The sequence below is a fragment of the Phyllobates terribilis genome, unplaced genomic scaffold (assembly GCF_046119375.1).
Source record: "Phyllobates terribilis strain yellow unplaced genomic scaffold, ASM4611937v1 Scaffold_1198__1_contigs__length_366261, whole genome shotgun sequence".
In the NCBI taxonomy this organism is placed as follows: Eukaryota; Metazoa; Chordata; class Amphibia; order Anura; family Dendrobatidae; genus Phyllobates; species Phyllobates terribilis.
This window is the reverse complement of record NW_027363958.1, coordinates 308638-330165: the sequence shown is the minus strand read 5'-3', so window position 1 is coordinate 330165 and position 21528 is coordinate 308638. Positions and strand designations below refer to the sequence as shown.

Here is a 21528-nt window from a genome sequence, read left to right as displayed (position 1 = left end):
CAGACAGTTCTACCTGTTGCCGCTTCATCGGGGCTCTGATCTCCTTTTGTAAGACACGCTGCTGGCTGGAGCTGGCATTCATTGCGGCCTGCTGTAATATAACAATTATCTCTGAAAGACAATTTTCAATTACGTTAGTACCCAAGGTTATTTTAGGGTGACATTCACTACGGTCAATGTCCACAATAATCAGTCCCTGCGCCGGCTATTCAACTTTACCAATCTTGATGGTCACCTCCTTGAACCTCACCTGCGGCATGGGCTGACCATTGCTGGCGATGATGCTCAAGTCATTATCTGGGTAGCGGGTAATATCCGTGTCATCCCAGTACCGCTTGAAAAGTATATAGGGGATGGTGGTTACCTGTGACCCGGTGTCCAACAGTGCACTCATGGGAATGCCATCCAGTACCACAGGCAAGAACGGTCGTCCCCCCACATACTTGTCACGCCAGTTTGACGGGCCTGATGATCTTACGCCTGGGGGTTGGCCCTCTGCCCCAGGTTGGGCCCGTTTAAATTACAGTACCTCGCAATATGTCGTGGCTGGCTGCAGTGGCGGCAGATGGGTTGTCCATCCTGGTCGTAGCGGTTCATTGGCTTCCCTCTGGACGGTGGGATCCTCTTCTGTCGGCGCCACGGGACGTCCTGCGGACTGGTAGCCAGCAGGATCTTTCCTGGAGAGGATACCTGCAACGACTGCACAGTCCTGGTTAGTGCGGCAACGCTTTTAGTCAGTTCTTGGACATGATGGTGCAGGTCTGTAGACGGGGTACTATTCATGGTCTGTGCGTTGGCTCCTGCAGATTCTGTAGACTGGGGCGCCGCTTCCTGGTGATAAGTGATAGCAGGGCGTCTGGAGGCCGCAACGCCACCGGGTGCGGGTTGTCGGAGTACACGGATGGCTCTGTCCTTAAACTGTGCAGAGTCTAGCTCAGGGTTCTGCAGGGCCATCAGGCGTAACTGAGTTCGGTGGGCGCTGGACAGCAGACCCTCAATGAATTGTTCAGTCAGCAGTTTATCTGCATTCCTCACACTGTCAGGGTCTGCCTGCTTGATGGCTCTCAGGGCCTCTTGCAAGTTCAAAGCATAGTCTCTTATACTGTCTTTTGCCCGCTGCTTGCACCCATAAAGTCTCATTTTGATCTCTGCTGAGGTGCGGGTATCAAAAGTGTCCTTTAGACGGGCCAAAATCTACTTCACGGTCCCCTTGTCCTTGACTGACCAGGACTTTACTTCTCGTTGGGCCGCGCCGGTTAACTGGCCTATCAGTATGGTCACTTTTTGCTCCTCCGTCTGGGGGTACACCTTGAATATGCTATATACTCTCTCTTTAAAGTCGCTCAGGGTATGCGACTCCCCTGAGTACTGGGGCAACCAGGCCGCTCCGGGGATATAAGGCATCGTGAACGGCATTACTGCGGCAGCAGCCGTGCTGGCGGTGACAGTTCCCTCTGCTTCCGTCATCCTCTTCCCCCCTAGTCAACCGTGGCCTACCTTCCGTTGCTTTCCTTCTGTAGGCCGCGGCTCTGCAGGCGATCGTCGGGGTTGAGGACCTTGCGTCGTGTCCTGGTGACGTCAGCATCCGCTCGGCTCCGTTCAGGACCTTGCGCAGCGAAAATGTCCGCGGATAGCGGGAAACGGATGCGGATGGCGGGAAACTCTACCAACATAAGCTTTACAGTCTTTCTTCAGGCACGCAGTACCCATTGGTGGCGGGCACAAAATCCTGCCGACTACGCCAAAAGTTGACGCGCCCCCTGGGCTGTGTGAGTGTGGGGATACCCGGAACCGGACCCGTTGCGGATGCTGGGTGTTTTAGTGCTCGTGTGGCGGGGACCCGGTCCCGTGGCTCAGGGTGGTCAACCCAAATGGCAGTCTATTTATAGGGTTTTGTGATATTAAATGTCCGATTACGCCACCCGTGGATTGTGGTCAGAATGAACCGCCGCTGCAGGGCAGACCGCTGAGGCTGGTGTTGTGGGTGCAGCAGAAGATAGTATAACTCCCCACGGGAGGAGTATAGCCTCAAGGCAGTAAATAGGGATGTTGGTGGTGATGGTGCGCGGGAGAAGCAGTAACCACACGGAGTCTATCATGCAATTCAGGGTTTTTACTGTTGGTGGTATTAAGGGACCCGTCCGGAATACAGGTTAACAATGGAGGCCTGGTCAGTCTGAGAGCAACTGGGAAATCCTGCTGGTCAGGGGGAGTTTGTAGGCCTACCGTGCTGACTTCACTCTTTCTTGGCTATTCTGCTGTAGTGTAGTGGTAGCCCACGTCTCTGAGTGTACCATGTTGTTATCACCCGTATGACTGGCGACTCGGGCCTTCCGTACATCTCACCCCTCCGGGGTAGTAGTGGTCCCTCTCGTGTGGCTGAGCCTCTGGGCTTCCTTGGGCCAGAGGACTTGAAGTCCCCTGCGTGGTGGTTTTCTGCTGCTGAGCTTATAGCCCTCACAGCCTCGGACTCCAGTGTCCGACTTTGTAAGTCTCTAGGCCGGACGAGCTCTGCTAGCTCCCCTCCTGGCCTCGTGTTCCTCCTCTGCCTACAGGGACTCTTCAGCCTGCTGCTGACCTGTCCCTATCTGCGGCTTGTCTGGAAATTCTCTCTGGCTGGACTGACTAACCCCGCCCCAGATCCAGTTTATAAAGGGCAGGTTTCTCCCCTCCCTGGACTGAGGCAGGAGGTGCTGCATGCTAATTGTCCCCAACCAGGGAACCTCCCACCTGCTCTCAGACATGACATTGCTGCCACTGTGGCGACCAGACCTGGGGTGCCACAGCAGCAGTGAATATTCATTTTCTTTTATAGCGGGGAACAGTGTTGGCTGCAGCAGATGGCTCCTACGACGCTCCCCCCACTCCTCCCACCATCCACAGCAACAGTACCTTTGGACGATAAGACACATCCCCCACTTTCCTCCAAAATTTTGGAGGAAAAAAGTGCGTCTTATAGTCCAAAAAATATGGTAATTTGCTTTGTTAAAAAATAATAAACATCACAAACGAGCAAATAACAGACATATTTGGTGTCTCTGTAATCCTAACGACCAGCAACACAACACAGCGATCAGATTATGTACGGGGATCAGTAAATTGGCTTAAAAAACCAACGTGATTGATATTTTTCCTCTATTAAACCCATAAAAAATGTAATAAATTGTAACGCTGAGGTCGTGTTCATATGAAGGGCCGCCATCAGTGCGTTACTGCCCTTACTAGTGTATGGAGCCCGGTGAGAAGAAGCAAAGAGGAGGGGCTCGGACCACAGAGCTCCTGTGCATAATGTCACTAGTGATCACTGTATTTCCTTTACACTATATACAGAGCTTCTGTATATAATGTCACTAGTGATCCCTGCATTATCTGTACACTGACACTATACACAGGAGCTCTGTATATAATGTGATATAGTGAGGGTACACAGAACTATGTATATGGAGGGTATATAACACTATATGGGGTATACTGTGGGATATGGGGGGGTATACAGCAGGAAATGGAGGATATATAGCAGGGGTATACAGCAGGATATGGAGTGTACACAGCATGATATGGAGAGTATACAGCACTACATGGAAGTATACAGCATGATATGGAGGGTATATAACACTATATGGGGTATACTGCAGGATATGGAGGGTATATAGCACTATATGAGGTATACAGCAGGATATGGAGGGTATACAGAAAGATATGGAGGGTATATAGCACTATATGGGGTATACAGCAGGATATGGAGTGTACACAGCTCTTTGTGGAGAGTATAAATAGACGGTATATAGTACTATATGGGGGGTTACAGCAGTATATGGTGGTATACAGCAGGATATAGACGGCATATAGCTGTATATGGAGGTATACAGCACTATAGACCTGTCGGTGACCCAAGCAGCAGTCACCGGGGAGGAGTCAGCTCTGTGACCGGATGTAACATCCTCGCGATAAAAGCGGGAAAATGACAGGAAAAAGGGCGGGAAATTCAACCTCCCCAACAGTTCTGTGCTCCGCCCACATCTGAGGAGAAGCCGCAGCTCCTGCTGCTGGGGGAGGGGCTGCTGACCGCCCTGTGCCCGGATGGCTGCAGTCTGCTCTGCGGGGACTGGGAACATCGGCCACTAAAGGGTTAACACCAAGTGTCTGCGGGGAGGAGCTGATCCTGTGCTGCCTGTGGGCGGAGCCATAGCCCTACTGAGCGCTGATTGGCTGAGCGCTGAATATGAAATCCCCGCACAACGGCTGATAGTTCCTCTCGCTCTTTGTTCTCCTCAGTGTAACACGTGGTGCAGAGCGCTATATAGAGGGTGATAACATCATGTGGCCGTATACAGCGCTATATGGAGGGTAATAACATCATGTGGCCGTATACAGCGCTATATAGAGGGTAATAACATCATGTGGCCGTATACAGCGCTATATGGAGGGTAATAACATCATGTGGCCGTATACAGCGCTATATGGAGGGTAATAACATCATGTGGCCGTATACAGCGCTATATGGAGGGTAATAACATCATGTGGCCGTATACAGCGCTATATGGAGGGTAATAACATCATGTGGCCGTATACAGCGCTATATGGAGGGTAATAACATCATGTGGCCGTATACAGCGCTATATGGAGGGTAATAACATCATGTGGCCGTATACAGCGCTATATGGAGGGTAATAACATCATGTGGCCGTATACAGCGCTATATGGAGGGTAATAACATCATGTGGCCGTATACAGCGCTATATGGAGGGTAATAACATCGTGTGGCCGTATACAGCGCTATATGGAGGGTAATAACATCGTGTGGCCGTATACAGCGCTATATGGAGGGTAATAACATCATGTGGCCGTATACAGCGCTATTTGGAGGGTGATAACATCGTGTGGCCGTATACAGCGCTATATGGAGGGCAATAACATCATGTGACCGTATACAGCGCTATATGGAGGGTAATAACATCGTGTGGCCGTATACGGAGGGTGATAACATCGTGTGGCCGTATACAGCGCTATATGGAGGGTAATAACATCGTGTGGCCGTATACGGAGGGTAATAACATCATGTGGCCGTATACAGCGCTATATGGAGGGTAATAACATCATGTGGCCGTATACAGCGCTATATGGAGGGTGATAACATCGTGTGGCCGTATACAGCGCTATATGGAGGTGTTATATAGCGGTATATGGAGGGTAATGTCAGTACTTGGCCATAGACAGCATCATCTGGAGGAATACAGCGCTATACTGAGTGTATACAGTATTGTATCATAGTATATAGCCCCATATGGATTTATACTGTACTATAGTGACACTATGTCCAGCACACTATGGCAGTATACCGCAGGCTGGGGACATGTACAGACCATATGTGTGATCAGTGTCCGAGTTTCCCCTCTGCTTCCGTCAGCAGCGCCATTATAGCAGTGTACGGGGATATGGAAGCACAATGACATCGGAGGCCGCAACTGCAGAAGACTCTTGTAGACATGATGTGACCCTTTCATGCGTTAGCGCATCCTGTAACCAGTGTGAACTGCGGACACCCAGCAGCACTTCATGGAGGAGAGAACCATGAGATTACTATGAGTTGTGCGGAGCTCACTTTGCATAATGATTGGTCACAGACATCAGGGGTTGAAGTAGCCAATGGAGTGTAGGGGGCGTGTTTGAAGCAGCCAATGGAGTGTAGGGGGCGTGTTTCATGTGAACCAATGAGCACGCGCACACTGTATAAATACCCTGCTCCCGCCGCTCCGCTCATCACTTCTGTACTCGTCTATACAGAGCTATGGCCAGAACTAAGCAGACCGCCCGTAAATCCACCGGAGGGAAAGCTCCTCGCAAGCAGCTAGCCACTAAGGCCGCCAGGAAGAGCGCTCCTGCCACTGGCGGAGTGAAGAAGCCGCATCGTTACCGGCCAGGAACAGTCGCTCTACGTGAGATCCGCCGCTACCAGAAGTCCACCGAGCTGCTGATCCGTAAGCTTCCCTTCCAGCGCCTGGTGAGGGAGATCGCCCAGGACTTCAAGACCGATCTGCGCTTCCAGAGCTCAGCCGTCATGGCCCTGCAGGAGGCCAGCGAGGCTTATCTGGTGGGACTCTTCGAGGACACCAACCTGTGCGCCATCCATGCCAAGAGGGTCACCATCATGCCTAAAGACATCCAGCTGGCCCGCAGGATCCGTGGGGAGAGGGCTTAGATCTGCCCTGGGCACCAAAGACAACACAGGCTCTTCTCAGAGCCACCAAATCCTTCCACTAACGAGCCAATTCCTAAACTCCAGATCCTTCTGCCGCCTGGCTCCAGTGTTCTGCTGGTAATAGGTGGAGATGGTCCATCAACTCCTTCAGTTATGTGAGATTCATTCCTGGAAATCGAGTGGTCTCATAGGCGGAAATGGTTAATGTGACAAAAATACAAATCGCAGGGATGTCATTGTCTTGTATTAGACATTTTTCAGGGGATGCAGCTGCCCAGGGACTTGTTACATCCAGAGCTCCCCACTCCGTGATGACCTGTAGTGGTCGCCTGTCCTGACACCACGTGCCACATGGATGAAGGGGTTACTGCCTAACACTAATCTGGTGCTGACTGGGCGGAGCCATAGCCCTGCTTAGTGCTGATTGGCTGCCAATGAATATGGAGTTCCCGCATAATGGTTGATGGTTACTTTCCTTTGTTCTCAGTGTAAAACGTGGTGTCAAGATGGCGGCTCTCAGGCTGTGAGTGAATATTTGATATACAATATAGTCAGCACTATATCACCATGTGCTACAGTTTTAAGGGTAAAACGTATCCTATTGCTGTAGAGATCTATATGGAGGTATACAGTAATAAATTTGCGTATAAAGCTTTATATGGGGTGTATACAACAATATGGATGATTAATGCACTACACGGAATGAGGCAATAAAGCGCTGTATGGAGGTATCCAATTATTTCTATAGCGCCAACATATTCAGCAGCATTGTACATGTTCACCTCAATTGTAAAGACAACGTGAGAGGAGTGAGGGTCCTGCTGCTCACAAGATTACAGGGAATAGGGGGGTCACAATAGGTAGAGTGTGCTTGTCATGTACGGTCCAGCCATCACAAGGCTTTTCATATAAAGCTGCATGATCCGGACTTCATCCAGATACCCAGTGCTATTGGGTGCATGGAGGCTGTGGAGACAGATGAATAAGAGCGACAGATTCTAAGGAAATATCAGAGGGGGAGCGTTAGATTAATGAAGCATGGTGATCAGCGCATTCCAGAAACCTGGTGCAGCACAAGAGAAGTCCTGGATGAGAGAGTGGGAAATTCAGATTATGAAGGCTATTGTAAAATGGAGAGCATGGGTAAGGTAATAGACAAAGTATCCGACAGTGCATGGGTGGTAGAGAGCACTACATCACGGTGTACAGCACTATATGGCAGTATATAGCGCTATATCTTGTCTAGCAGTGATAATATGATTAAGAACTAGAGCACATCAGATTAGAAACGTACAATGTCCGCCCCACACCCCCAATTCATCACCTTCCTCTGATCATATTCTCACTCATGTACAAGGTTTAATCCACTGTGAATGTGGACACAGTACTATATAGGGGGTATACAATATATACGGAGGATATACAGCACTAAATGGGGGAGTATTCAGCAGTGTATGGGTGGTATACTGCACTATTTCTTAGTTTACAGCTTTATCAGAATGGAGGGCATATACACTATACAGCATATGACATTTATTGCACAATATGGTGTGTACATAGTGGGATAATTCATGCCCCTAGTGCTCTGCTCTTTGAGGACACGAGTGTTGGTAATTTCCCATCATTCATTAGTATTTTGTCAATGTTCACACCAGAGATCAGCGGCGCCAGCTCTTGTGGTGACAGAGAACTCTCTTATACAAGGTTTCCTGCGCCTTGTATAACCTGCTGCTGCCCCGCCTCCTCTCCTACCATTGGCTGGATATAAAGTCACCAATGGAAACAAGACTTGTGGAAACACCAATGAGCTGCAGTGGGCGGAGATTATTAGTGAACATTGGTCACATGACTTTCTCACCCAATAGTACAGCGATCTGACAGCATTGCTCATTTGCATGGCCGGTCTATAAATACGGCCGCTCTGGGAGGAGCAGGATCATTATTCTCTCTCTCTCCAGTGAAGAGAACATTCTGCTATCATCATGCCTGAACCTGCCAAGTCTGCACCAGCAGCCAAGTCTGCACCAGCAGCCAAGAAGGGCTCCAAGAAAGCTGTGACCAAGACTCAGAAGAAGGACGGCAAGAAGCGGAGGAAGAGCAGGAAGGAGAGCTATGCCATCTATGTGTACAAGGTGCTGCAGCAGGTCCACCCTGACACCGGCATCTCCTCCAAGGCCATGGGCATCATGAACTCTTTTGTCAATGACATCTTTGAGCGCATTGCAGGGGAAGCCTCCCGCCTGGCTCACTACAACAAGCGCTCCACCATCACCTCCCGGGAGATCCAGACCGCTGTGCGCCTGCTGCTACCCGGAGAGCTGGCCAAGCACGCCGTGTCCGAGGGCACCAAGGCCGTCACCAAGTACACCAGCGCCAAGTGATCTGCTCCAAGCTCTGTACCCACAACCCAAAGGCTCTTCTAAGAGCCACCCACCCCGTCTACATCAGAGCTGTGGCTGCTTGTCCGTGTCTTGCTCCTCTCCCTGGGGAACATGAGGCTGCACTGACTGGTACCTCGTGTGTTAGCAGGAGGGCCATTTTGGGTCAATACTTCCAGCCATAGAGGGCAGGAAGGGATTAGAGGATAATAGATGGGGAGGATGAGTTATATTGGGATGTGGAACATTGGGATAAGTCTGATAATAGAGGAGCAGGTGCTGGCAGCCATAGATACTCGCTCACCCTTCACTAGCAGCAGGGGTCTGATATAGAATTAAAAAGTCACTTTTAACAGATTATTTTAACACTGCAGCTAAACCAACAATAATCTAAACAGACACAAAACCTGCATATAAAGTGCAAAAGTCAATAATAAACCATAGTACAGTCTCACCAGTTGTAGTCCTCTGAAGAGGCTGTCCATATAAACCCTGTCGTGTCCTGACAAGGACTTTACCCAAATGTGGTCTATCCTGCTTGTAATGTCTCCATACAAACCCGAGACATCACTAGCGGGATAGACCGCACTTTGGTTCTGTCCTTGTCCGGACGGGAGACCTGCTCGGGGCACTACAGGGAAATTAGGGAGCCCTCGTATCCATGCCCCTCCTGATTATATGGACGGCCTCTTCACAACTCTACAAGTGGTGACAGTACCATTTTTATTATTGCACTGGTTGACTTTTGCACTATATGTTTTGTATCTGTTTAGATATCTATCTGTTGGTTTAGCTGCAGTTATAAAATTCTCTATTAAAAGTTACTTTTTATATATCGGATCCCTGGTGCTAGTGATTTACCTTGATGGGATCATTGTGCCCCTTGTGGGTTATTGCTGTTTCTATAGTTCACCCCTCACTCGTGGAATCCTGTTCTCTCCCAGAACACTGGGTCCTAGTGCCCTCTGTTTCCATTGTTCTGCTGCCAATAGATGGAGATGGGCTGTTAACTCTTTCAGTGCTCGGCACGTTTCCAGCACTTTCTCGCTGATCCTCCTCTGATGTTACACACCTTTTGCTCCGCAGACTGGTGAAGGCACCTGGTCAATAAGCTCCTAAAGATTGATCGATTTCTAGATCTGAATCTGTCACTGAGAAGCCGATCACTTGTTTATTGCAGCAGAACCTGCCGCTGAGATAAATGAGCACAATATGGAGGGTATAAAGCGCTTCATGGACGAATTCAGCCGTATATTAAAGGTATACAGCACTATATGGGGAAACTGTATATGGAGTTTATACAGCGCTATATAGGGGTATACAGCAGGATATGGGGGATATATAGCAGTATATGGAGGGTATACAGCACTATATGGGGAACTGTATATGGAGTTTATACAGTGCTATATAGGGGTATACAGCAGGATATGGAGCTTATACATCACTGGATGGAGGAGAGTATATAACTCTATAGACCTCACAGTGAGTTATTTCCAGGTGTCACAGTGTAATTCCTCCGAGCAGGATGTCACCAGAGAGGAATCAGGGCTGTGACTATTTCCACCATCACAGTAGAAGCAGGAAAATACCAGGACAATGAGCGGGAAATTCAAAATCACTAACAGCTCTGTGCTCGGCCAATCAGAGGAAGGGGCGGAGCTGATAATGCAAATTCCTTTCCATCCCCGCCCTGGAAGCGCGTCACCTCTGCAGTCCTCTTTCTGGTCCCCTCACGCTCTATATAATGGAGGACTGCGCACTGTCAGTCATAGCTTTCTGCTGACTGCTTGGAAGATGTCTGGTCGCGGCAAAGGAGGGAAAGGTCTGGGGAAGGGCGGTGCCAAGCGGCACAGGAAGGTTCTCCGTGATAACATCCAGGGCATCACCAAGCCTGCCATCCGCCGTCTCGCCCGCAGAGGAGGAGTCAAACGCATCTCCGGCCTCATCTATGAGGAGACTCGCGGCGTCCTGAAAGTCTTCCTGGAGAACGTGATCCGTGACGCCGTCACCTACACCGAGCACGCCAAGAGGAAGACCGTCACCGCCATGGACGTGGTGTACGCGCTCAAGCGCCAGGGCCGCACTCTCTACGGCTTCGGGGGTTAATGCTTCTGTTCTGCTCTAACAACACAAAGGCTCTTCTCAGAGCCGCCCACATCTTCTGAGGAGGAGCTCCTGCTGCTGGGGAGGGCGAGGGGCTGGAGACCCCCTGTGCTGGGGTGACTGCAGGCTGCTGCTCCAGGGGCGGCTGGAAGCATCGCAGGCGCTAATGGGATAACACTGAGGAGCTGCCTGTGGGCGGAGCCATAGCCCTGCTGAGCGCTGATTGGCTGAGCACTGAGTGTGTGATTCCTGCACTGAGGCTGATCTCTTCTGCTCTGTGTTCTCGGTGTAACATGTGGTGTCAGGATGGCGGCTCTTGTCGGGCTGGGAGCTGTGACTACATATCTGATGGATGTGATTTATTCAGCACTATGTGGTGGTATATGATACTTTTTGGGGTATACAGTAGTATTTTGAGGGTAAAGCCCATCATGTGGCCGTATACAGCAGTATGTGGAGGTGTCCTGCAGTGTTTGGGGCAGAGCAGCATATGAGGATTATACAGGCTCTACTGGAGGTATACAGTATGGGGGTGAGAAGCAGATGGGTATACAGCACTAGATGAGCGGCATTACCAAGGAAACTTGTCTTTAAAATCTTCCATCTTGTTCCCTGAATTAACCATGTGCATAGATTATTCTCCATGTCTCCCCCAACCTTGAAGAACAAGTTCTGTCCTCTGCATGGCTGCAGGCCATCTCCATTGTGCTGTCAGGACCACCCTGAATACTTGCAATTCCTTTGTTTCCTGTCTATATAAACCTGTGTTAATAAGCAGAAATTTCCATTGCTATTTTGCAGATAACTGTATACACAGTGTGTTTAAAACAATTGTGAAAAAGCTGAATCCTCGTAGCATTTCTTTCCATATACAGAGGCATTGAGAGCTATACCCTCAATTCCAAATGGAAACATGAACAAGATGTCAATTTTTAAACTGAAAATGATAATAATGCCTGCCTTCTCATTTACAAACTTAGATTTTACATTTGTTTCCAGACTTCACTTTTCTGTTAATAACTGATCTTCTATTTAGTTGTATAGCCTTTATTTCTGATAACGGCTTTACATCTGTGTGGCATGGAGTCACTAACATCTGACCCAGGCTGACTGCACTACATTCCACAGTTCTTTTGCATTCTTAGGTTTTGTATCAAAAACAGCATAACATGACATCAATCTTGTTGGTGTGGAACCAGGATGTTGCCCGCTTTCTGGTATGCATGAGGTCGTTGTCCTGCTGAAACTCCCATTTCAAGGGCATTTCCCATTCAGCATAAAGCAACATGATCTCTTCCAGTATTTTGATATATTCAAACTGGTACATGGTGCCTGGTATGCGATAAATGGGCCCAACTCTACAGTATGAGAAACATCCCCAAACCAGTCTGGTTGCATCTCCATGTTTTACAGTCTTCACAGTGTACCGTGGCTTGAATTTAGAGTTTGTGTCATCTCTCAAACTGTCTACGGCCTTTAGACCCAGTACAAGACAATCTTGCTCTCATCTGTCCATAGAATGTTGCGCCACTTCTCTTTAGTCCAGTCAATGTGTTTTTTGGCAAACTGTAATTTATATGTGTACAAGGTTCTAAAGCAGGTCCACCCCGACATCTCCAAGGCCGTGGGCTTCATGAACTCCTTCATCAATGACATCTTTGAGCGCATTGCAGGGGAAGCCTCCCGCTTGGTTCACAACAACAAGCGCTCCACCATCACCTCCCGGGAGATCCAGACCGCTGTGCGCCTGCTGCTGCCCGGAGAGCTGGCCAAGCACACCTGTACATGAGAGAATACGATCACAGGAACGTGATTAGTTGGTGAGACATTACGTGTCTCTAACCTGATGCTCCCTGGTTCTTAATCATTTTCCCATCATTCAACTGAAACTGCTTTGACCAAAATTACGAACGACCTACTTACAGCCAAAGCTAACAGAAAATTCTCTATACTCCTTCTAGACCTGTCCTTTGCCTTTGACACAGTTGACCACTGCCTCCTACAACAGATCCTCTCTTCCTTTGGCGTCAAAGACCTTTCCCTATCCTGGATCTCCTCATACCTTTCCAACCGCACATTTAACGTCTCCCATGCTACCTCCTCATCCCACCCTCTCTCTGTTGGAGTCTCTCAAGGCTTTGGCCTAGGACAATTTATCAATACACATGGCTTCCAGTATCACCTATATGCTGATGACACTCAGATCTACCTCTATGGCCCCATCGTCACCTCTCTGCTGTCCAGAGTCCCAGAGTGTATCAGCCATATCCTCCTTCTCCTCTCGCTTCCTCAAGCTCAATGTGGACAAAACTGAACTCATCATCTTTCCTCCATCTCATGTAGCTTCCCTACCTGATCGATCTATCACAATAAATAACATCACACTTTCCCCTGTACCGGACATCCGCTGCCTCGGATTAACCCTCGACTCTGCCCTGTCCTTCAAGCCGCACATCCAAGCTCTTTCCACCTGTTGTCACCTCCAGCTCAAAAATATTGCCAGAATCCGTCTTTTCCTCAACCCTCAATCTACTAAAATGCTTGTGCATGCCCTCATCATCTCCCACCTGGACTACTGCAACATCCTCCTCTGTCACCTACCTGCTAACACTCTGGCACCTCTCCAATACCTTCTTAACTCTGCTGCCCGACTAATTCAAATCTCTCCTTGTTACTCCCCCCACTTCTCCCATCTGCAAATCCCTTCACTGGCTCCCATTTCCCCAGCGTATCCAATTCAAACTACTAACACTGACCTACAAAGCCGTCCATAACCTTTCTCCTCCGTAAATCTCTGAACTAATCTCCCGATGTTTTCCCTCACGTAGTTTCCGGTCCTCCCAAGACCTCCTTCTCTCCACACTTATTCGTTTCACACCCAATCGCCTCCAAGACTTCTCCCGAATATCCCCCCATTCTCTGGAATTCTGTGCCCCCAACACGTCCGACTATCCAGCACACTCGGATCCTTCAGACGAAACTTGAAAACCCATCTCTTTGAGAAAGGTTACAGCCGGCCATGACCCCGCTACCTCCTATACAACACCGGAGCTACTACAACCCCCCAACCTACTGTCTCCTTCCTCTTTTTCCACCATCCTGTAGAATTTAAGCCCGCAAGGGCAGGGTCCTCCTCCCTCTGTACCAGTCTATCATTGTTACTGTAAGTGATCTGTATTTTGTATGTAACCCCTTCTCATGTACAGCACCATGGAATCAATGGCGCTATATAAATAAATAATAATTTTCACTGATGGACCCGATGTAATCCATTGTGAATAAAGAAGTCTGATAACTTCCAATAAAATCAGAGCGCAGAACACCTAATATGTTAGATATACAATTACTGTTTTGGTATACCTCCGTATAGTGCGATATATTCCACTTGTATAACTATATACCCTCCATATAGTGCTCTTTTGCTCTAAACTCCTGTGCTGCTTGCACCTTATATAGTTCTGTAAACTCATTATCCTCCATCCGCATAGCACTATATACCCAACATCCATATAGTGCTGTATACTGCCGTACTTCTACAGATAGTGGTGTGTAACCCCCATATAGTGATGGTAACTCGAGCTGTATATCCTCTATAAACAGCTGTATTCTCCCCAAAAATGTTCTGTACACCACCAAATAATGCTGTATGCCTCATTCCATGTAGTGCATTAACAACCCATATAAAACGTTTTGCTATTACTATATTCCTCCATATAGAGTTCTATACAGCAATATGATGTGGTTAACCCTAGAACGCATACCTGGGGCCTCGCAGGCCCACCCTGTTAATTGTTTTCTATTTTCTGCAAGATTACTTTAGTTAGAATTTTGAAACTCTAGGTATTCCTCAGGTATATAGTTGTTTGTCATTTCCAGTTGTTCATTTATTTATTATTTGCACACGGGCCTAAAAGGCCCCAGGTATGTGAAAGTGTAGATTTTTATGGTCATGCGTTCTAGGGTTAACCCTCAAAATAGTATTATATACTCTACACATAGCGCTGACTATATTATATCAAATATTCACTCACAGCCCAAGAGCCGCCGCCCTGACACCACGTGTTACACGGAGAACAAAGAGCGAGAGAAACCATCAGCCGTTGTGCGGGGATTTCATATTCATTGGCAGCCAATCAGCACTAACCAGGTCTATGGCTCCACCCACAATCAGCAAAGGATTAGTGATCGGCAGTAACCCCTTCATCCATGTGCCACGTGGCCTCAAAACCGGTGACCATTACCGGCCATCACGGAGTGGGGAGCTCTGGATGTAACAAGTCCCTGGGCAGCTGCATCCCCTGAAAAATGTCTCATACAAGACAATGACATCTCTGCACTCTCTCTGATTTGTATTGATGTTCAATTAACCATTATCACTCCTGAAACCAATGGAGGCGCATGATGGTTGTAAATCACAATTTAGTTTAAAATCTAGGAATGAAACATATATAACTGAAGGAGCTGATGGCCCATCTCCACCTATTACCAGCAGAACACTGGAGCCAGGCAGCATAAGGATCTGGAGTTTAGGAATTGGCTCCTTAGTGGGAACATTTGGTGGCTCTGAGAAGAGCCTTTGTGTTGTCTTTGGTGCCCAGGGCAGATCTAAGCCCTCTCCCCACGGATCCTGCGGGCTAGCTGGATGTCTTTAGGCATGATGGTGACCCTCTTGGCATGGATGGCGCACAGGTTGGTGTCTTCGAAGAGTCCCACCAGATAAGCCTCGCTGGCCTCCTGCAGGGCCATGACGGCTGAGCTCTGGAAGCGCAGATCGGTCTTGAAGTCCTGGGCGATCTCCCTCACCAGGCGCTGGAAGGGAAGCTTACGGATCAGCAGCTCGGTGGACTTCTGGTAGCGGCGGATCTCCCGGAGAGTGAATGTTTACTTAGATGTCCAGAAGGCAGTCATTGACTCTATCGATTCAGTAGTCTTCCCCATGATTATGGAGCCTACTGAAACAGACTAAGGGACTTTTTTAAACGCTTAGGAAGCATTTCCAGGTGGTTTTTGTTAATTATTCTCATTTAATGAGATAATGACTTTTGTGTTTTCATTGGCTGTAAGCCATAATCATCAACATTAACAGAAATAAAAACTTGAAATAGATCACTCTGTTTGTAACGACTCTATATAATATAGGAGTTTCACTTTTTGTATTGAAGAACTGAAATAAATTAACTTTTTGATGATATTCTAATTTAGTGAGATGCACCTGTATATCAAAAACCTTTCCAAGTGAAGATGGCAAGGTGCACAAAGTGGAAGTGACAGTCACGAAGCAAGGTGACCCCAAATATTTCATTAGGCCTATATCAGAGGTTATCCTTCTCATACCGGTTGAGAATTAATTATCCATCCAACCAGAAGGAACTTTCGGACCACTTAAGTCAGCTTCTTGCGGGGAGCTTTCCCTCCAGTGGATTTATGGGCGGTCTGCTTAGTTCTGACCATAGCTCTGTAGAGACATACACAGATGTAATGAGAGGAACAACAAGAGCAGGGTATTTATACTCGTGTGCTCGTCCTCATTGGTTCACGTGAAGCACGCCCCTACACTCCATTGGCTATTTCAGCCCCTGATGTCTGTGACCAATCATTAAGCAAAGTGAGCTCCGCACAACTCATAGTAATCTCATGGTTCACTCCTCCATGAAGTGCTGCTGGGTGTCCGCAGTTCACACTGGTTACAGGCTGCGCTAACGCATGAAAGGGTCACATCATGTCTACATGAGACTTCTGCAGTTGTGGCCTCCGATGTCATTGTGCTTCCATATCCCCGTACACTGCTATAATGGTGCTGCTGACGGAAGCAGCGGGGGACACTCGGACACTGATCACACAGCTCTGCCGGGACAAAGTGTGGCTCTGACTGAAAAGAGCCTTTATGGGAGAAGGTCGGGGCAGCTACAGTTTATTTCTTAGCTAAGGCTTCTTGTCTTTAGCCGCCTTCTTAGCCGGACTGGTCTTCACCTTCTTGGGCTTCGGAGCAGCATTTGGTTTTATGGTGGCTTTCTTTGCCTTTTTTTCCATGCTCTCCTAGGCCAAGGTTGGAACCTTCTTGGCCTTCTTCAGATACTTGTCTACTTGCTTGGTTGCTTGTTTCTAAGACTTAGCCCAGACAGAGGCTTCTTTTCGGCCGCCTTGTTTCTTGTTCAGCTTGAAGGATTCGGGGGAGTTGCTGCCCTTCAGCTTGGGTGACCTGAGCCTTTGTGGCCAGCTTCAGGCCGCTGTTATTCTTCTCTACAGTGTATCCTCCGGAAGCCAGAGCCTTCTTCAGGGCGGCCAGAGCTGCAGCTCTCGGACCTCTTATACAACCCCATAACTTTTGCCAGGAATTACCGGGCTCGGAGGATGTTCATTCAGTTGTTTAATGTTGTTGAAAAAAAGCAGATCACAGACATGGCACAAAACTAAACTCATTTCAAATGACAACTTTATGGCTTTAAGAAACACTAAAAGAAATCAAGATAAAAAATGTGGTACTCAGTAAGGGTAATTTTTTTCAGACCAAGCAGAGGGAAAAAAATTATGGAATCACTCAATTCTGAGGAAAAATTGTGGAATCATGAAAGACAAAAACAAAAGAACACTCCAATACATCACTAGTATTTTGTTGCACCACCTCTGGCTTTAATAACAGCTTGCAGTCTCTGAGGCATGGACTTAATGAGTGACAAACAGTACTCTTCATCAATCTGGCTCCAACTTTCTCTGATTGCTGTTGCCAGATCAGCTTTGTAGGTTGGAGCCTTGTCATGGACCATTTTCTTCAACTACCATCAAAGATTTTCAATTGGATTAAGATCCGGACTATTTGCAGGCCATGACATTGACCTTATGTGTCTTCTTTCAAGGAATGTTTTCACAGTTTTTGCTCTATGGCAGGATGCATTATCATCTTGCAAAATGATGTCGTCATCCCCAAACATCCTTTCAATTGATGGGATAAGAAAACTGTCCAAAATATCAATGTAAACATTGGGCATTTATTGAAGATGTAATGACAGCCATCTCCCCAGTGCCTTTACCTGACATGCAGCCCCATATCATCAATGACTGTGGAAATTTGCATGTTCTCTTCATGCCGTCATCTTTATAAATCTCATTGGAACGGCACCAAACAAAAGTTCCAGCATCATCACCTTGCCCGATGCAGATTCGCGATTCATCACTGAATATGACTTTCATCCAGTCATCCACAGTCCACGATTGCTTTTCCTTAGCCCATTGTAACCTTGTTTTTTTCTGTTTAGGTGTTAATGATGGCTTTTGTTTAGATTTTCTGTATGTAAATCCCATTTCCTTTAGGCGGTTTCTTACAGTTCGGTCACAGACATTGACTCCAGTTTCCCCCCATTTGTTCTTCATTTGTTTTGTTGTGCATTTCCTGTTTTGGAGACATATTGCTTTAAGTTTCCGGTCTTGACGCTTTGATGTCTTCCTTGGTCTACAAGTATGTTTGCCTTTAACCACCTTTCCATGTTGTTTGTATTTGGTCCAGATTTTAGACACAGCTGACTGTGAACAACCAACATCTTTTGCAACATTGCGTGATGATTTACCTTCTTTTAAGAGTTTGATAATCCTCTCCTTTGTTTCAATTGACATCTCTCGCGTTGGAGCCATGATTCATGTCAGTCCACTTGGTGCAACAGCTCTCCAAGGTGTGAGGACTTTTTTTTAGATGCAGACTAACGAGCAGATCTAATTTGATGCAGGTGTTAGTATTGGAAATTAAAATTTACAGGGTGATTCCATAATTTTTTCCCTCTACTTGGTCTGGAAAAAATTACCCTTACTGAGTATTGGCCACTCCCCTCTGCTATATATATATATATATTTGCCTCTGGAAGCAGGGGTTACCAGTGTTAGTTTCATACTGCCTGGTTCTGGAGTTGGAGGTGTTGGTTGTTTGAGGAGGTTGTTCTAAAGACTGTTGCTTGGTGATTTGTCTGTTTGTATATCCTCATCCTCTCCTATTTGGTTTTTCCTTCCTTACTTCCCAATGTTCCACTCTGTTGTTTGTGAGTGCATATTTGTATGATTGGCATTTTCATTTATCCCTGTATGTCTTCACTTGTTAGTCTGGTTTGTGTATTCTTACACAACTTCCCACTTCCCTGGGTGGGTGAGGGGACAAACAAGGGCTGGTTTAGGAGCTCAGCAAGGCACGTGGCCCTGGCTTCTTCACTATTAGAAGTAATCATGGGAGCAGGGATAGCTAGGGTGCCCCTAGCTTTAGGGATAGGGAAGGCGCCTCCGGCCCCTTGATGTCCAACAACAGAGCTGTGACAGTAGTATTTCTTTTCCTACCACGTGTTTTGGGTTTTATTTGCCATTTTAAAACATTGGAAATATTTTTAGCTAAGCAGTCAATTATTTTCTGCACTTCTTTATGTTTCCCTTCTCCAATCAACTTCTTGATCAAAGTTCTCTCTCCTTCGGTATAATAACTCATTCGGTGTCAAAACTTTTGCCAGTTCTGTGATCACCCCAATATCTTGCTAATCTCAGGAGTGCTGCACCCTCTGTAAGATTGTTAACAATTTGTGACTTTTCAGAGTCAGTGAAATCTTTTTTTCCAAGGTCTTCCCTCATGACAACACCATCAGGGGGTAGTCCTTCTTATACTTGATAGTGCCAGGAACACAGAAGAGATTAAATAGCCCCTCCCCACAACCACCAACCAGTGTTTTTCCTGTCCATTTAAGGGACAGACACAGGAGAGGACGCTCTTACTTGGAAGAGTATGGAGCATCAAGGGGTTCCATATCTTCCCTCCTCTAGTGGAGAGCCAAAAGCTGATACCTTTAGGGGGCTCCTGGGGTAGCCGCATCCCTCTACAGGAGGCTCTCGGCTTCCTGCTGCCGGGTCTGGAACCACGCACGGGCAGGGAGCTGCTTGAAATCTCCCGGTGTGCATTCCCCTAAGGGGAGGTGAAGGAATCTCTAACTTGGTTCTAAAAAACCTGCAGAAAAGGAAGCCTTGGATCATCACGCCATGTGTAAACATCACTACAGATACAAGTCTCAAAAACCAACACGTTAGAATATTTTCAGACAACTCCACTACTGTCTATTTCCTTCTTCATTAGGGAGAACCGAAACAACATCATCTCCAGTCCATATCCGAAGAAATATTTTGTTACGCAGAAAACAAGGTCTGGTCAGTCTCAGCGGTTCACCTGAAAGGATCAAAGAATCAGGTGGCAGACTTTCTAAGCAGGGAGATGATTCAACCATCAGAATGGACTTTGAACATGGAGGTTTTACACATGTTAACGCAGCGCTGGGTCGTCCCTGGAATAGATTTGTTTGCCTCCAGAAAAAAAAATGCAAAAACAAGGGAGTTCTTTTCATTAAACACAGAGACAATCTGACCGGGATAGACGCCTTATCTCAGACCTGGAATATGGACATAGCATATGCATTCCCATCATTCTATCTGATTCTGGAAGAATTAAGGAGATCCAGGAGAAAAATTCTACAGTGATTCTAAGGCCACGGCCCCACTATCAGTATTTGGTCAACATTTTTTCTCAGGAGTGGGAGACAAAACCAGGACTGGGTGATAAATGCAGAATTGGTGACTTGTTTCTATTATACCTCTTCTCTGATTGTTCCTCACCTGGTTTTGGCTCCCACTCCTCAGAAAAAATTCTGACCAAATACTGATAGTGGGGCCGTGGCCTTAGGAGCGTTCTTTGATTATCCCTTGGCCAATCATTCCTTGATTAAAGTCCGTAAAGGGTATCTACCGGCTTAAACCCACAACCAGGTGCTCCGTACCGCCATGGGATCTTAGTCTGGTCTTGAACGTCTTAAGCAAAAGCCCAAATGAACCTTTAGACCAAGCAGAGTTAAGTTCCATATTTCTCAACACTGTCTTCCTAGTAGCAATCACAACAGCAAGACGTATAGGGGAAATTCAGGCTTTCTCCATGAAAGGTATTTAAAGAAGTTGTCCACTACTTTGACATTGATGCCCTAGGATAGGGCATCAATGAATGATCAGCCGGGGTCCCGCATGCGGCACCCCCGCCGATCAGCTGTTATCGGTGCCGGCGGCTACCGCAGGCTGGGAGTCCTTACCTGCAATGCTTGGCCGTCAAGCTGTAGTGGCCGCCAAGGGGTACTGCAGATCCACCTCCTATTCAATTGAATGGGAGGCAGATGTGCAGTAACAAGCGCCGGCCACTGTAACTTGTCGCTGGCCGAGATCAATCAGCCGTATTGGCGCAAAATTTAAACAACGCTCTGCTGATTGGTCGCGGCCGTCAGCCGCGACTAATCAGCGATTTTGGCGCCAAATTTAAACACCGCTCTGCTGATTGGTCGCGGCCGTCAGCCACGACCAATCAGCGATTTTGGCGCCAAATTTAAACCCCGCTCTGCTGATTGATCGCGGTCGCCGGCCGCGACCAATCAGCAGTATTGTCGCCAAATTTAAACACCTCTTTGCTGATTGGTCGCGTCGCCAAGGGGCGGTAATTACAAAAAGATACATTGGGGGGGCGGTAATCTAAAGTACTGTACAACTTCTTTAATACTTGGTGGCAAAACCCTTGTTGGCAAGCACAGCAGTCAGATGTGTTTTGTAGTTGATGATGAGGTTTGCGCACATGTCAGGAGGAATTTTGGTCCACTCCTCTTTGCAGATCATCTCTAAATCATTAAGATTTTGAGGCTGTCGCTTGGCAACTCTGAGCTTCAACTCCCTCCATAAGTTTTCTATGGGATTAAGGTCTGGACACTGGCTAAGCCACTCCATGGCCATACTGTGCTTCTTTTTGAGCCACTCCTTTGTTGCCTTGGCTGTATGTTTTGGGTCATTGTCTTGCTGGAAGAC

At 47.4% G+C, this 21528-nt stretch overlaps 3 protein-coding genes across 3 annotated transcripts; all 3 read left to right on the top strand.

The window, feature by feature from the left end:
- The first annotated feature begins 5767 nt into the window (after positions 1-5767).
- Positions 5768-6199, top strand: LOC141243152 (histone H3). The gene has a single exon (XM_073668903.1). The coding sequence runs from the start codon at positions 5789-5791 to the stop codon at positions 6197-6199; it is 411 nt and encodes a 136-aa protein (XP_073525004.1). The 5' UTR covers positions 5768-5788.
- Positions 6200-8146: 1947 nt separating this feature from the next.
- Positions 8147-8580, top strand: LOC141243150 (histone H2B 1.1-like). Its single transcript, XM_073668900.1, has one exon. It carries the CDS (start codon positions 8182-8184, stop codon positions 8578-8580), a length of 399 nt encoding a protein of 132 aa, XP_073525001.1. The 5' UTR covers positions 8147-8181.
- A 1771-nt stretch (positions 8581-10351) lies between these two features.
- On the top strand, positions 10352-10793 carry LOC141243148 (histone H4). Its single transcript, XM_073668898.1, has one exon. It carries the CDS (start codon positions 10372-10374, stop codon positions 10681-10683), a length of 312 nt encoding a protein of 103 aa, XP_073524999.1. The 5' UTR covers positions 10352-10371; the 3' UTR covers positions 10684-10793.
- Positions 10794-21528: the final 10735 nt, after the last annotated feature.